The 15,708-nt window shown below is 42.5% G+C and overlaps 1 protein-coding gene across 1 annotated transcript in view; it reads right to left on the minus strand.

Moving 5' to 3' along the window:
- Nek11 (NIMA related kinase 11) overlaps window positions 1–15,708 on the minus strand; it is a 202,127-nt gene that overhangs the window by 121,317 nt on the left and 65,102 nt on the right. The window contains exons 4-5 of the mRNA XM_028756839.1: window positions 7,325–7,389; window positions 6,068–6,194 (exon numbers count right to left, since the gene is read on the minus strand). Of these exons, the coding sequence (XP_028612672.1) occupies window positions 6,068–6,194; window positions 7,325–7,389 (192 nt within the window). The remainder of the gene's footprint in view (window positions 1–6,067; window positions 6,195–7,324; window positions 7,390–15,708) is intronic.

The following is a 15,708-nucleotide window of genomic DNA, read 5'->3' on the forward strand; positions in this document are numbered from 1 at the left end:
ACACAGAGAGAGAGAGAGAGAGAGAGAGAGAGACACGCACACACACACACAGAGAGAGAGAGAGAGAGAGAGAGAGGGAGGGAGGGAGGGAGGGAGGGAGGGAGGGAGGGAGACATACACACACACACACACACACACACACACTAACAATAATAATTATGAACTTGGGAGTAGGGCTACAAGGGAGGAGTTGGAGGGGGTGCATGAAGGATGGAAATGATGTAATAAAGTACTCATGGATAAAATTCTCAAAAACAAAAATTAAAACTTAGAAAGTATACATAATGGCCACAGTTAAATGTATAAAGAAATAGAAAGTTAATAGAGGCGCAGTGGATTTGCCTTTGGTGCATACTAACCTAAACACCTTTTTACTTAGAGCTGAATATTAACATAAATTGCCCAAGTACAAAGAAACTTAAAAGATAAAAGAGGTGACACTGGCTACTTGAAGAGCTTAAAACATACATTGTATCTCAGGAGTTTACCATGGCTACATGGTACTACAGCTCCTGACAAAGCTGTCCTGAGCATCTGGGAGGGAAGGCAGCTAGACAGCAAGTGTAGTTTCTGGATTGTCACTGAGTTTCCACTTAAAGGAGGGAAGCTAGGTAGTAAAAGCAAAAACCTCATTCCCCTTATTTTCAGCAGTTAAGTGAAAACTTGGAACCTTGAACTTTAAATTACAAGTAGATGAAGACAAACTGTATAGCTAATACCCCGAGGAGTGTGTCATTTATGTGAGGAGAGACCGAGGAAAGAATGTGATGAAGTTACCATAGGACCTAAAGAACTACAGCCCCAGATGTGCCAGATGTGCATCAGAGAGTCCAATAGGCTATTTAAGAGCAGCAGCAGGACCTGGGGAAAGCACTGTTAATAAAAATTCTGCTTTATCAACACAAGGACCCAGCCAGGTTCAATCCTTCCAGGACCTACATCTAAACAACAAAAACAAAACCAACAACCAAAAACAAACCGCAAATGTGGTGGAAAGCCTGCCTGAAATACCAGTGCTGGGGTGACGGAGACATGCTGATGTACACTGGTGTAGACTACTCTAAAAATATGAAGCGGATGACACATGAGGAATGACAGAGAGAGACAGAGAGAGGAGACAGAGACATAGAGAGAAAGAGACAGACAGAGACAGAGAAAGATAGAGAGAGGGGGATAAATAACAGAGGGGGGTGAGCAGTGGGGGAGAGACTGACTGACTGGCAGCTGAAACCAGCAGGGGCTGGTTTCTCAAGCCCAAGGCAGGATGTGTACAAAGATGAGGATAAAGCCTGAAGTAGCTGAGTGGGTAGCAGCTCAGAACAACCCAATGGAAGTCCCATTACTGAGGAAATGCTCTATATGTCAGCAAACAAGAACCACATGGGGGTACTGAGCACTTGAAACTGGTGTCATCAAGAAAAAGCATATATATATATATATATATATATATATATATATATATATATATATGAATATATATATTCATATACATAAACAATTATAGAAAAATGGGGTTTAGATGAATTTTCTTCTTTTTGTAAAAGCCCCAAATACTCTCTTCCATAATTTCTAGAGTTTGAAGATGATCTGACCCTTCTAGACCCCCGTGGTACTACCATGTCCTCTACAGGAATTTGATCAATGAAAGATCAAGGCCAATAGCCAAGGGAAAATAGAAACAAGAAAGAAAGATGGCTCAAGAAAAACTGGCTAGAAGAAAAAGAAATTATTTTTCATCTTCAGATATTCTTGATGCCAGACCTAAGCATTTGATATAAACCAGAAGGTCCAGGAAGGACAGTGGACAGCGCTCACCTATGGCAGAGAAGTTGATAACAAATAGTAAGTCCGTCCATTCCTGACAGCTATCTACTCCACTGCTGCCTTAAGGATTTGGCAACAGCCCCACTGCTAATGAGACTCAAACTGCTTCACACGGAGATCATGGCTATGACTCCAACTGCCTTACTCGTTTTATGCAGGCTCCCAGGGCTTGTTAAGATAGAATGAACATCAGGAGTAGAAGACTGTGCCAGGTTAAAGAAAAATCTACCTCTCTTTCATCTGTCCCAACCTCCCCTCTCCAGCACATTTGCTACAGCCCAGCCTGGTGTCCTTATAAGATGGGTCCTCTGGTAGGGTGACTGTTCTCTCCATGTGTTCCTTTTCCCTTCACGTGTGGGTGGGCACGTCCTTCCCTGGTGATACTAGATTTACCATGTGACTTGCTTCAGCCAATGTAACATGGGCAGTTCTAAAGATTGGGAGTGAAATCTTTTCTACAGTGAGGTGCTCAGCACAGCCTTTGATTGTTCCCTGGCATTAGGTAATACCCATTTGCTCTGGGCACAATCTACACCCTGAAACCTTGGTGGAGAACCTTGGAGCAGAGAGTAGTTTAACCTGAAGCCCCCTCTGACTAAAAATAGGCTGGGAAGAAATGTGTAGTTTCCTGGTGAAGAAAAGAGAAGTAGAGACATAAGGTAAATCAGTAGGGGCTCCTGTGCCAGCAACTGACATCCTCTGGCCTTATGAGTTGCTGCTGAAGAAAATGCTGGTACAAAAGGCCGGTTTCACTTGCCCTTAACCAGAGCGGTTCCTGTATAGATTAGACATCAGGATGTTGGGTTTGGAATGCCTTATAGGGAAATGGGCATAGGTAAATTATTGTTCTCCAATAAGGATACATCCTTTGGCCAGGCAGAGCAGATAGGTCCTGGCCCCTCTATGTTTTAGTACACCTGTAGCTAAGCTTGCCTTCTGAGACCACTGAAGTCTGGATCCATTATTAAACATAAACTGGACTCCACCACTGTGATTCCCACCACTGTTCTCCCCATTTAAAACACCCAACAGACACACGGCTCCAACAGAGAGCAGGCGAGTTGACTCTCACAAAGGAAATAAGAGCGACGGTAAGGTACCGCTTCATTTCTGCTCAACTAGGGAACTATCACTCCAAAAACAATGTCCTTTTTCTTCTGAAAAGTATGTGCTAACTATTTATATTTTAGATCAATTTGAAGAACTGGTTGAGGGACACAAGTCATGTTTATATGTCTCCTGTGGAGAAAACATTTTTTTAGCAAACACTTATACACACCAGTTGTATTCAAAGCATTGTCCTTGGTGGCCCTTATTATTGTAACTTTCCAAATAAGTGTTTATCAACTTTTAGAAGCAAGTCGTCCTTTGAGAGCAACTTCCTGTACTTGAATGCTATAAATAGTCAAATCTAGGTATGTCTAATAGATTACAGGAAGGTGGGTTGCATACGGGCGAGTGTTAACGGATGAAAATGCAATCAGCATTAGACTAATTTTTTAAGCATTATAAATATGGCATGTTCCGCTATGAACACTCAAGCAAAGCATCTATAAATTATTCATACGTACTCCCAGTCCCCACAAACATTCCTCGGGACATAGATGTCACCCGCTCCGAGGTACAGACGGGTTCTCAGCCTCACGAAATCTAATTTTCCTGAGTGTCTCCCTAAGATCACTTGGCACACGTCTCTATCTGTCACCGTAATTAATAGTTCTCCGATTTCCGTTCCACTTTAGGTTTGGCAGCTGAAATTTCATTACCAGATAAGCCTGTTTTGATTTAGATACAAGCAAAGTAATTACTAAACTCATAATAAAGTGGTTATTTGGGGTCAAGATGATGATACATTCTCAGCTCATACTTGCTGAGTAGTTTATAATCACAGTAGGGGAGCTGGTCTAAAGCTGGGATAGATTTTGTTCGTGTCAGGTACTTTTGTAGCTGCAAACCACCACAGGAATACTGCTTGATATTCTTATAATCTCTCATGTAATATAAGGAGCAATTTGTAAACAAGTGGCTGGAGCACAGAAGGAGTGAAGAAGAAGCTCTGTTTCCTCCGGGGTTCCACTACTTCTGTGACCCAGGAGCCATCCTTATGAGCTGGCAAACAGGTACAGATGCATGGTAAAGGAGTCAGGTATATGGCCAGACAGCATTCCTGAAACTTACACAATAGCTTCCTGAGCTGATATGTCCTTAATCAAATAGCACACTACAATAACTTTAGATAACATAATCATAAGTCATAAAGACATTATATATTTGAATCTATTTTATAATCCATAACATGTTTCAAATTAAGTGTGAAGAAAGGTAGGTAGGTAGGTAGATAGGTAGATAGATAGATAGGTAGGTAGGTAGGTAGGTAGGTAGATAGGTAGATAGATAGATAGGTAGATAGGTAGGTAGGTAGGTAGGTAGGTAGCTAATACCTGCCATTGCAAAGCCCAGGACTGATACAGTTGCTCTGGAGAAGGATCATTAATGGAGCAAGGTTCTTCACAAGGAGCAAGAGGCAGATGTTACTCCTTTTATATCTAGGTTACTGCATGGTGCTGGGGGAAAGTAAGTGCTCAATTAAACAATGTAGAGACAGTTGCTCCTGGTGGCATGCCTTTGCCCCTTTCTGCTTTTTATTCAAGTTTTCTTTTTTACTTTGGTGTGCACATGGGAAAGGATAAGAGAAAGTGATAGATGAACTGGATAGGACCTCTAGGATAAGAGACTCTGGCGAGAACAAGAGTCAGCAAAGGTTCTCAAAACAATCACAGAACTGAAATGAAGGGATGTGGTTTCCGTGGAAGGTGGGAGATAGAACAAATCTTGACATCTGTGAGAAAAAGACCATAGCAGAGTCCCTGAGACTTTCCACAACCAGCGAGTCCCACAAACAGGAGAAAGTCTAAGGTTCCAGAGGTTGGAAGCGTTGGCGACGGCAGGCCCCAATGACACAAGAAAGTCCTTGGTTCCAAAAGGGTTTATTGTCATGGCAGATGTTAGATGGATTTGGATGTACCCACCCAAAATTCAGGGCAGACCTGAGTTAAATAGGGAGGGAGGAAGGGGAGGGTCTTGGGAAGAATGTTTAATTGGCTCCGCCCTCTGGCCTTCATTAGTATGTAAATCTCTCTAAGGCCCGAGGCCTGTAGTCACGCCCTCTACCTGTGCACTTTGGGAGGGGCTCTAATGGCTTACGTGACTGAACAATTTAGGTCTATGGGGACTAGACTGTGTGTTAGGACCCTGGGTTCTGGGGACGTGGCCGAACACCTGCCGTTTCTCCCTTGGAGTCTTGGGGTTCCAGGCCCATGCCCAGCCATGAACCAAGATACCCTTATGCAGTCCCACAGACATCTTCTCTGCCATGGGAGGCTCTAAAGTCAACAGAAAAATGACAACTCTTACAAGGACCCTAACCCAATGGCTCTGTGGGAGCTGTTTCCCCTGACCACACAAAAGGTCATTTTCTACCTCCTCATCTTTAAAAAACAAACATGGACATGCTTTTACATTGCTTGTCTTTGAAGGCTCAGAACTACTTAACATTGATTTGCATATAATAATTATTTACTTAATTAACAAGCTGTCAACTAGATTGTTCTTCAACTCTTGAATACTGAAAATTATGTAAGGTCCTTTCAAAGTGGGCCAGCATTCCCTGGGTAAGGCCTGCTGCTCACAGCAGGACAGACTGAGGCGTCTTCCCACCTAGCTTCTGCCTGGATAGGAGAGCACCACAGAAGTGAAAAACATCACAGATGTCTCCATCACTGAAAACCCAGAAAACGGTAAATGTAGGATACCCCTAAATCCACTATCTTTAGTAAAAGTCTTTTAAAATGCAGAAAAGCAGCATATTCCCCACAGAGCCAGGAGTTAACCTTAATATAAAATAAAGCATGGTCTTTAGGATTACAAATGCTTTATTTAATAGGCTAGCCGGAGCACATCAAAATTTAATGTCTTGGCTACATTAAGAACTTTCCCCTGTGGTTTGGGAACGACAGAATCTAAACCAGCCAACTCATCATCTATGAACAGAGAGAATCTCTGAAATGCATTTCACAGAGTGTAACAAGCTGCATGTGCTCCTGTCCCTCTGGCTGCAGAACAACTCAAATGCCAAAAGGGATGGAGTGAGTGGATGGAGTAAGCGGATGAGCTTCAAACCAGAGCGGACAGACTTCTCAGACAGCAGAGAAGGAAGTCACTGGGGCCAGCACCGCCTACTCACCAGATGTCAGACTTGGCATCATAGCCTTGGTGCTTCAGGGCCTCAGGACTCATATAATGGGGAGTTCCAGTTAGAGTTGTAGCCAGCTCACATGAACCCATTAGCAGACGAGAGACTCCAAAATCCCCTGGGAATTGTGGTTAATTGGTGTAAATATTTGAAGCAACAAAAACATCTCTGAAAATTAACAACTAAAACTGATTTAACTTCATCATTTATTATTCAGTGCCTTGTGCCATTTTAAAGGGAAAGGCAAGGGATGTTTTCAATTATATAATGGTGGTCAGTAGCTTTAAACATACGTGCTTTAGAGGAGAAAGAAGACTTAATGGGGAAAATGAATCATCTAACCACAGAACCTTTATTTCTGGGATTACAGAAACCCAGAATAACCTGTTATTAGGCCACTGAACTCTGGTGATCACCAACAGAGGCTTTGGATGGACTATAAGTAAAGACATGAAAATTCCCCTGCAGGGAGTAGAGTTTGACCTCATTTTACAACAAAGGGAACTTTTCTAAAAATTTAAACTGTTCATGAATATACATACAGAAATTTGAATCGACTGGCTTCTCTAATTAGTCACATACCTGTATTCTCTTCTTTCCCAGGAATATCCTATGTGAAGCTCAGATAACTGAGTAACTATTTGAGCTCAAGTATAGTTCTAAAGAATTAAATATTAATGAAGCCATAATAGCACCATTTAAATTATGTATGGCCTCTATTTATTGATAAAGTAAGTGAGGGGATCTGGAGAGATGGCTTAGTAACTAAGAACACTCACTGGCTGCTCTTCCAGAAGACCCAAGTTCAATCCACAGCACCCACAATCCACAACCAAGCTTAACGCCAGTTCCAGGGGATCCCATGCTCCCTTCTGGCCTCCATGGGCACTGCATACATGTGGTGCACAAACATCCATGCAAGCCTAAGGCCTCTACACATAAAAATCATAAAAACTTTTAAATAGATGAGGAACCTATAGCTTACAAAGTGCCTGGTAAAGCCTAGGATTATATAGCATACCTGTTAAATCAACCAGTAAGGAGCGAGTGTTTTATATTTCAATTTGCATCAGATAACCACAAACAAAATAACCAGAATTTGTTGGTCTCATCTAGGTAAGAACAAATATTTACAAAGGCTAAAGAAGCCAGGGCTGGATAACTTCCATGCTAGCTCGAACCACACACTTCTGCTTGCTGGGGCAGCACTTGCTTGGAGCTTCAGAGCAGACATTTAAAACATCTTACCGATTTTGAGTAGATTATTTTTCAGAAATATATTCTTTGATTTCAAGTCTCGATGAAGTATCCTCCTGGAAAAGGCAAAAACAAACAAACAAAAAGATGATAAAACATCATGTAAAATAGAAAACTAAACCCAACTAAAAGTCAAGGGTGTCGTTATATATGGAAGGATATGTGCGTGTGTGTATATGTGTGCATGAACATGTCTGTGCATGCATGTACATGTGTGTGTGTCTTTTTACATATCCAGCTTACACTGCTTAAAGGCTGCAAAGCCATGGACATTTCTCCTTTCTCGAAGGAAAGAAGAGTTTATAAATGGAGGTTTTAGAGAGAAAGGGAGACTCACTCAGTTTTGCTTTTTAAATCTGCTGCAAAAAGTCAGATTGTGTGGAGGATTTTGTTTGGCTGGTTCTGTTCTATGGCTGTTGGAATAAGGTGAGATAAGGTCTTATAACTCAAGTTGGTCTGGAACTCTCTGTGTAGCCCAGACTGTACAGGTTTTTGTAGTGTGGTTTACATAGCACTACATCCAGTAACAACACCCTCTGTTGATGGGCACGTTATCACAAAATGTTATACTATATTAGGACCAAACTGTTTACACTTTGTAAAGGCAATGATACTGATAACGCTAATCAGTAAATTCTTATTGACTCTTGCTATATGACAACAGTATGGGAAGTGTCCATTAAGACTTCTATTTCTGAATTTGAGAGAACCAAACAACATGAAAATGTCTTCCCATAGGGGAGCCCAAAATGCTAAACAAAGTTCACAAATAGGCTCTCATGAGCTGAGCCCATGATGTAGCAAATCCCCTGGGTGGGTGTTATAGGAAAATAATTTGAAAATCAGAGTAGACAATAGGTGCTGACTCTTCAATGCCTTTGGGAGCAAGATGGTCTCAAAAAGATGTGGACTGGCTATAATGGTCACAGCAGAAGCTATAAAGTCTGTGTAACAGGGACACATGGTGCGGGACACATCCGTAAGTGTAGAATGTGTGCTTCCTGCAGGCAGTGAAGGGATGACCTAGGAAACCTGCCTATGCTAGTTCAGAAAGGAAGCTTATCATTTGAGAGGAGGACAATGCTCACTCAGAGTAGGGATTCAGATATGCAATAGCTGTGTGATCACGGAGATCCTGAGCCGAGAGAATAAAACTTAATGTTCAATTGTGTCATCCTTTGTGCATCCAGCAGAAGCAAAGGTGGGCTAAGAGTCAGCAGAGAATGTGCAATGATATCAGACTCTTGAATGTTTCAGACAATCAAAGCAGATACAGACTCTAAGTACATTCTTAAATGCTTAAAATCACAAAGGGTACAAGAGAAAACTTGAAGTAGAAGCACCAAAGAGGGAATGTTGTCAAAGGAGATTGCCAAAAAGACCTTCTAAGGGAAAATGCAAGCTCTGAAATTAGAAGCTCAGAATTAAAATATATCTTGAGTTAACCCCACCAAACACATCGCTATAGACCCACATCTAATCCTCCATGGTCACACCAGCTCTATTTACCACGGCCAAAGTATGGGGGCAAACAAGATGTCCTTCAGTAAATAAACAGTGACGTCTACTGACACATCTGGGCAACAGGGGTGGGGTGTGGGGGAAGGTCATTCAGTGCTAACAAGAAATGAGCTGTCACGCCAGGAAAGGACCTGGTAGAAATGAGATACATACTGCAAAGCAGAAAATGCCAGCCTGAGAAGCCTCGTGAGATCCCTCGAGGTTGCATAATGCAGTGTGCAAATGCTGGAGAAAGACTCCATCCAGTGCAGCTGTCTGCAAGTTGTGCAGGGAGCCCCAGGAATGCAGCCTCTGTGAGTCAACAGCTATGTAGGGTGGGCTTCTGAGTGATGAAGCTGCCTTTTAGTCACCCACGATCTCATTAGTAACCTTAATAAGCTCACTGGTTCACTACCTCTTGTTGGTACCCTATCTGGGATAAACCTTTGTTCATATCTCCCCAAGAAGAGCCATACAACAGAAGCCTGTAGAAGATATTTCTCTGTCCTTATAAGAGATAAAGAGTACTGTGTTTGTGGGGGAGAGACCACCTTTATACTTTCCAGACCTTGATTACTGTTATAAGAAGAGTGGTGCATGGTAGTGCTTCAGCCATCCTGACAACTGCAAGAGAACATGCTGAATAGGCCTGACTAGAGGCAGAAAGAACTTGAACCCCAGAGGACACTGCTGAGTCAACTCAGTTAACCAACTCCTGAACTGTCTTCCTGGAAAGCAAAATAAAGAGTCCCTTCTATTGATTGAGATACTTCTGTTACTTGCAAATAAAGGAATCTTCAGCCAGGCTTCTTCATGCTGGCCCTATTGATTCTAGATCCAGGCCAGAGTCAGATCTCCTGGCATACTGTAAGCATGCTAGGAGCCAGAGAGTCTAAGGATTTGGCTTTGTGATAATGATCTAGGGGACATGCCAGAGGACATTAGGATAAGTAAAAGCACCTACAACAAAGTTATCTAGTGCCTGGACAGGTAGGTGATGTGTTACAAAAAGTAATATACTATTATTCCTCACATACAAAGGCATAAAATGTGTAAGTTAGCACTATGGTATTTCAAGACTAAGGCACAGAATATGCTGGAACACAGATTCTAACATGGATTGTCTCTGGTGGGTTGTCTCTGTGTTGAAGGAGCAGGAAGTTTTATGTAACAGGCCAGCTGTCAAGCTATGGGGGGAAATGTAAAATTGTGATTTACTGACTCCGTGGTTACAGTAAGCAAAATAGATCCTATAATAAAAAGTCTTAGCATATACTGGGCTAACAGTAATTCCTTTAAAAAAATATTTTTAAAATCCAAGAAATTACAAGGTAACAAACAGTTCAGACTGTTCAATTTTTTCCTCTAGAAATCCCAAAGTATCTTTTATAGTTCTCAATCCACTAACCCCCAAATACCATCTACAGAAGTGGAACACCCCTCTCCTTTCTGAACCATGGCACTCAAGTGCTATGCAAAGGTTTAGCAACTTTTTGTTTGTAGTCAAATTTATGTTAGGGTTCCTATCTCCATCTCTCCATCTTCCCGAGCCTCTAAATCATCCCCTGGGGTGGACAAAAGCCTACAAAAGCAGAGAGCCAGCATAAAGCTAGATCGCATAGAAGGCACAAAGAATTTAGCCTTCACCTCACCTTAAGCCCTACGTAAATAGTCTCTGACACCTTAGCTCCCCGCCTTTAGGTCCATCTATCTGACCAGGCAGGCTCTCACTGTGCATTGCAAACTCTTCTCCTCAGAGGTCCCACCCACTCAATGACTCCTTGATGATGCTCAGCTTGGAAAGCTCCTGTTCCTTCCTCTGCCATGTGACCCCATCCTGAACTCCAAGGCCCCGTTTGATTTTCCTTATTTCTGACTTGATTGTGAGCCCTGTGTTGGAGCCAAGAGGTGGAGGTTAAGTCCTTCTAAACTTTCTGGCTATGGCCAACACATTAGAAGTCTGCTTGACTTGGTGTAAAAATGTGTGAACAGGAACTGACCACAGTACATCCTCAAGAAGAGGACATGGAACGGGGGGGGGGGGGGGGGGGGGAGGTTCAAGAGATACCAGACACCACAGTCAGCTCAGCATTTCCATCTCCCAAAACTTGGAAGGTCGCCTCCTTCCTCAGGCAAATATACTACATGGATTCCCAAGCAGGTGCCCTCCTCAGGAAATAAATATTCCATGCCACCTTTTAGACAGATACCTTACCACGTTTCTGCAAGCTAGCTGAGAAATGTAGCCAGGTGGTGACAAAGCCACCTTCGGGAAACGTGTGGGTAGCTAGGTGATAACAAAGCCACCTTAGGGAATGTGCACCAGCCTGTCTCTCCCACCCTGGGGAAGCACTAACATCAATGACATTTCAAGACCACCAAGTCTGAACACACTGTGAGGGGCTGTTCCACTTTTCCTTGAGAAACAGGGGATAATAAGCTTGACATCCCCAACAGGAAGGAGTTCTGTACAGTGTTCTCAAAGACAGCTGAGTGAACTGTGAATGTTCTCAGGCTTTAGCAGTCTCATTTACGAACCTGCCATATGCTACAGACTCCAAGTATTCCAAATTTAAAAACAACCAAAATTAAAACACAGTACAGGAACCTTCCAAAGGAGAGAGCCAATTTTTCCTTTCTTCTGTCCCCCACCCATCTTACTTCTCTACCGTTGTCTTTGTCTCCTCTAGAATACTGTATTTGTCAAGGTTCTCCACACAAACAGAACTGAGAATTGACTTGTGCTCTAGAAGACCTGTCACCTGCATCAGTAGGCTAGAGGCCCAGGAAAGGCAGGGGTGTGAGTCTGTACCTGAAGGCCTGAGCCCCAGGGAAGCCAGCATGTAAATCCCTGTCCAAGGTCAGAATTAGGGAAGGGGACACCTTCCTCCTTCCTTCAGTGGGTGGCACAATGCCCACTCACAATAGGAAGGAACTTATTTTACTACTTCCACTCTCTCTCACACACAGATTCTCATAGACTTACCCAGAGGCAGCATTTTAAACTGGGTGTCCATTGCTCACTCCAGAGGTCATAAATTCAACCATTTGCACTGCGGCATTGGCTATGAAGGTAACAAGTCTAACCTCTCATGTGCATATATGTTTCCAATATAATCCTCCAGATTAACATGTAAACAATCTCTGTTACTTTTCAAAATATAGCAATGGATAAAACAGAACACATGGGAAGCATAAACAATGTCCATAGACCCCCTAATTGGTGATAGTTACAAAACGTTCAAAGCGGAGAAAAATACTGTGTATGCATATGCTGTGTTCTTACTCCTAAATATTCAAGTATTTTCTGCCTTGCAATGAGTACTTCTTTGGGGAGGTAAGGGCATCTCCACCTCTCTGCCACTGGGCTTGGCCATGTGACTTGCTGTGGCCACTGGACATGAGCAGACAGGGTTGTCACTGTGTCTGAGGAGTAATGAATGGCACTCTAACTCCTCCTTGCTCTCCCTCAGTCAGGAGCAAAGCAGTCTTGACAGGAGCTGATCCTCAGGCGTGGGTAGTAGGATGAAGAGATACATAGAGTGGACTTGCAGGAGCTCCCACATCCCTCAGCTACCAATATGTAACCCGAGCATCCTGATCACCTTCAGCAGGAATAAGCTTGAGCACCACAGTCTCAGGCAGCTTTTACTGAACTATGAATAGTCGTGGCTTCTAACATCACAATTCCTTTGGAATTTTACCCATTTTTAAAACAGGTTTATTTTCTAAAGGAAATGTGTCTTTGGCTTGAAATTAACTAAATATTGAAAACTAATAAAAGAGCATATTATATATTAATGAACTGAAAAAAATTACATAGCACTACTTCATTTAAAAGCCAATCTGAAGACAGGTGCAAGGGTACATGCCTATAGTCCCAGTGCTTGGGAAATGGAGGTTTGAGGCCAGGACTGCCTACACAGGAAAACCTTGTCTCTGTCAAACAAACCTTATTCTAAAAGGGCTAAGAACATAGCTGAGCAGTAGAGTATTTGTCTAGCAAGGCCCTGGGTTCAGTTCACTAGAACAGCCAAACAAACAAGGACAAAATCCTCTGGAGATTGGATTAAGATGGAGCTATTCATCTTTCCCATTCAAATCAAAATTTCCAAAACTATAAAATAATTCAATAGGGAACTCACAAATAATGTTAAAAATAAGAGTTACATGTAGTCAAGAATTTATGAACAATTTCTGGAAAAATGCACAAGTGTAATCTAAGACCTAAAGCATGAGTGGAAGAGGCCTGCTTCTGAGTTCCTCCATGGGATGCTTTTCTCCTCCCTCTCCTTTCCGTACACACTGGTTTCTGCTCCTTGAGTTCCTCTCATTTCAGAGTTACTTTTTGGATGCTGCAATACGACACCATGACCAAGGCAACTTGTAAAAGGAAGCATTTGATTGGGAATCACAGTTCCAGATGGCTAGAGTCCATGACCATCATAATGGGGAACATGCTAGCAGGCAGGTGAGCATGGTGATGGACCAGTAACTGACAGCTCACACCATAAAACACAATCATAAGGCAGAGAGTTAACTGAGAGTGGCATGAGCTTTTGAAATCTCAGAGCACACTCCCAGTGGCACACCACCTCCAAGAAGGCCACACCTCCCAATCCTTCCCAAACAGTTCCACCAACTAGGGACCAAGCATCAAATATATGAGCTTGTAACAACCCTTCTCATTCAAACCAGCACAGCTTTTAAGCAAACTATATTCTCATCTTGGTTTCAGGACTTTAATACTATAGGAATCCAAACAAATGCAAGCCCCGGTGCTTCCCCAAGACTCACTTCAAACTCCTTTCTCTCATCACTCCCCTCCATGTTCTGCCTGCCATACTCACAATTAATCTCAGCGTGACTGTTTCCAGCCTCTCATTCTCCCAAACCCAAACCTCAAGTTTATCTTTGATACCTGCCTCCAATGGCCCTGGGAATCCTTAAGAATACTATATGAGTATTCTACTAGTCCTCTCTAGCCCAAGACCCTGCCTCTGACTTTCTATCATATTTAACATACTGACACAATCTCAAGTTCAGTCATTGCAGGTCACTAAACTCATAATCCTCCCCAGATATTCCCTGATGTTGCTGCCTTGCCCCAGGTCTCATAACCTCTCACATGGACAGTATGAAAGGTTTCTGATTAATAACTCAGCTCCCTATCTCCATCTCTCCCTGTCTCTGTGTCACTCTGTGCATCCCTATGTCTCTGTCTACTCTCTGTCTGTCTCTGTCTCTCCCCCCATCCCTCTCTCTCTCTCCCACCCCTTCTCTCTTCCATATGTTATAATCTGATCTTCCTGAAGCAAGCTCTGGTCACAACTTCCGAAGGCTCCCACCTCATCTAGCATCCATGTTACAAAACAAGGCCCCTCTTGGCCCCAACTTCTCTCTGTCCACATCTCCATTCAAGCCTTCACCTCAAGAGCATTCTCAACAGACCCACCCATCCTCCTCATTCACTCTAAATGGACTACTGTTCAATCTCTCTCTCTCTCTCTCTCTCTCTCTCTCTCTCTCTCTCTCTCTCTCTCTCTCTCTCTCTCTGGTCAACCTGTTCCTTAAACTTGGGAAGTGCTTGACCCATCTTTAGCTATACTCAAAACCTACCCTGGGTCAAATTAAACATCACTCATTTCAAGAAGCCTTATTTTCTGGAGTGGAGTGATGCCTCTTCTGATCTCCTACACGGAATATCTACTGTTCTTAACACTCGCCATTTTCTGCAATTCACCCTGAAATGCATAAATCTTGATTTTAACACAGTTGTACATATGTGTCACCCACATAGTCATCAACCCTAATTTACATACAGAGAATCCCAGTACCCAGTCTGTTTCTTTGAGCTTCCTGTAGCAAAGCTCCCTCCCACGAGTAAGCACTACAGTGACTCACCATCAGTTAGATGCACCTTGGTTTGAGCTTGGATTTGAATAATCACACAACAGTATGTGTCCATCTACACCTGCCTTTCATCCTACATTGCATATTGAAGAGTCATTCAGATCACAGAGTATTGTTTATGTGTTATTTTCCATTATAGGCCTGTATTTCACTATCTAATAATACCACAGCTTATCCAGTCATTCCATTGTAGATAAAGAGCTTACAGTGCATTAGCCATTATATTTAAAAAAGGTTCCTGTGGCCATGTTTGTATACCTGTCAGTGGTCAGCCCTCATTTCTCCTTTTTTAATTTTTTTGTTAGTCCATATCACTTTTACAAAAGAATGCATTCCATAGTGATAATTTCACACCTGCATCTGGTGTAATTTGTCATTCTTATCCCTTTTGTCACCTTTCCCCTCCCAGCCCTGAATAGCTTCCCTCCACTTTCATGTTCTTTTATAAAATCTAGATTCTGCATGTGAGAGAAAAATATATGGTAAGTGTGGTTTCATTTGATTTGATTATCTCCGACTCCACCCAGTTTCCTGCAAATGACACATGGTTCTCCACTGTGTCTGAATAAGCCCTGTTGTGTATATAGATGCTATGGTTTCTTTACCCTTCCGCCCCATTGATGTGATTACATAGCTTGATGATTGTGTTAGTACCAGAGAAGACACGAGGGCAAGTCTGCAACAGCATACCCACTATATTCTTGTGGTCTGCATCAAAAAGGTCTCATCACTGATCTCTGCCCATCTTGAAGGAATATAACCACTATTTGCATGTTTAGTCTAGAAAATTCCATTACACATTTCCCCAAAGTGTCTCTATGTGACAAATGCTCTGGATTCCTGTCAACCACACATCCATGTGTTATTGCAGGTTAAAATCATCTCCTGGTAGCCCCTTATGACTATATTTAATTATTAGCACAAATAGCAATATTCTAGAAGCTGCTTAAGCACATAAGATC

Source organism: Grammomys surdaster, unplaced genomic scaffold (genome assembly GCF_004785775.1).
Source record: "Grammomys surdaster isolate TR1022 unplaced genomic scaffold, NIH_TR_1.0 126131, whole genome shotgun sequence".
Classification (NCBI taxonomy): Eukaryota; Metazoa; Chordata; class Mammalia; order Rodentia; family Muridae; genus Grammomys; species Grammomys surdaster.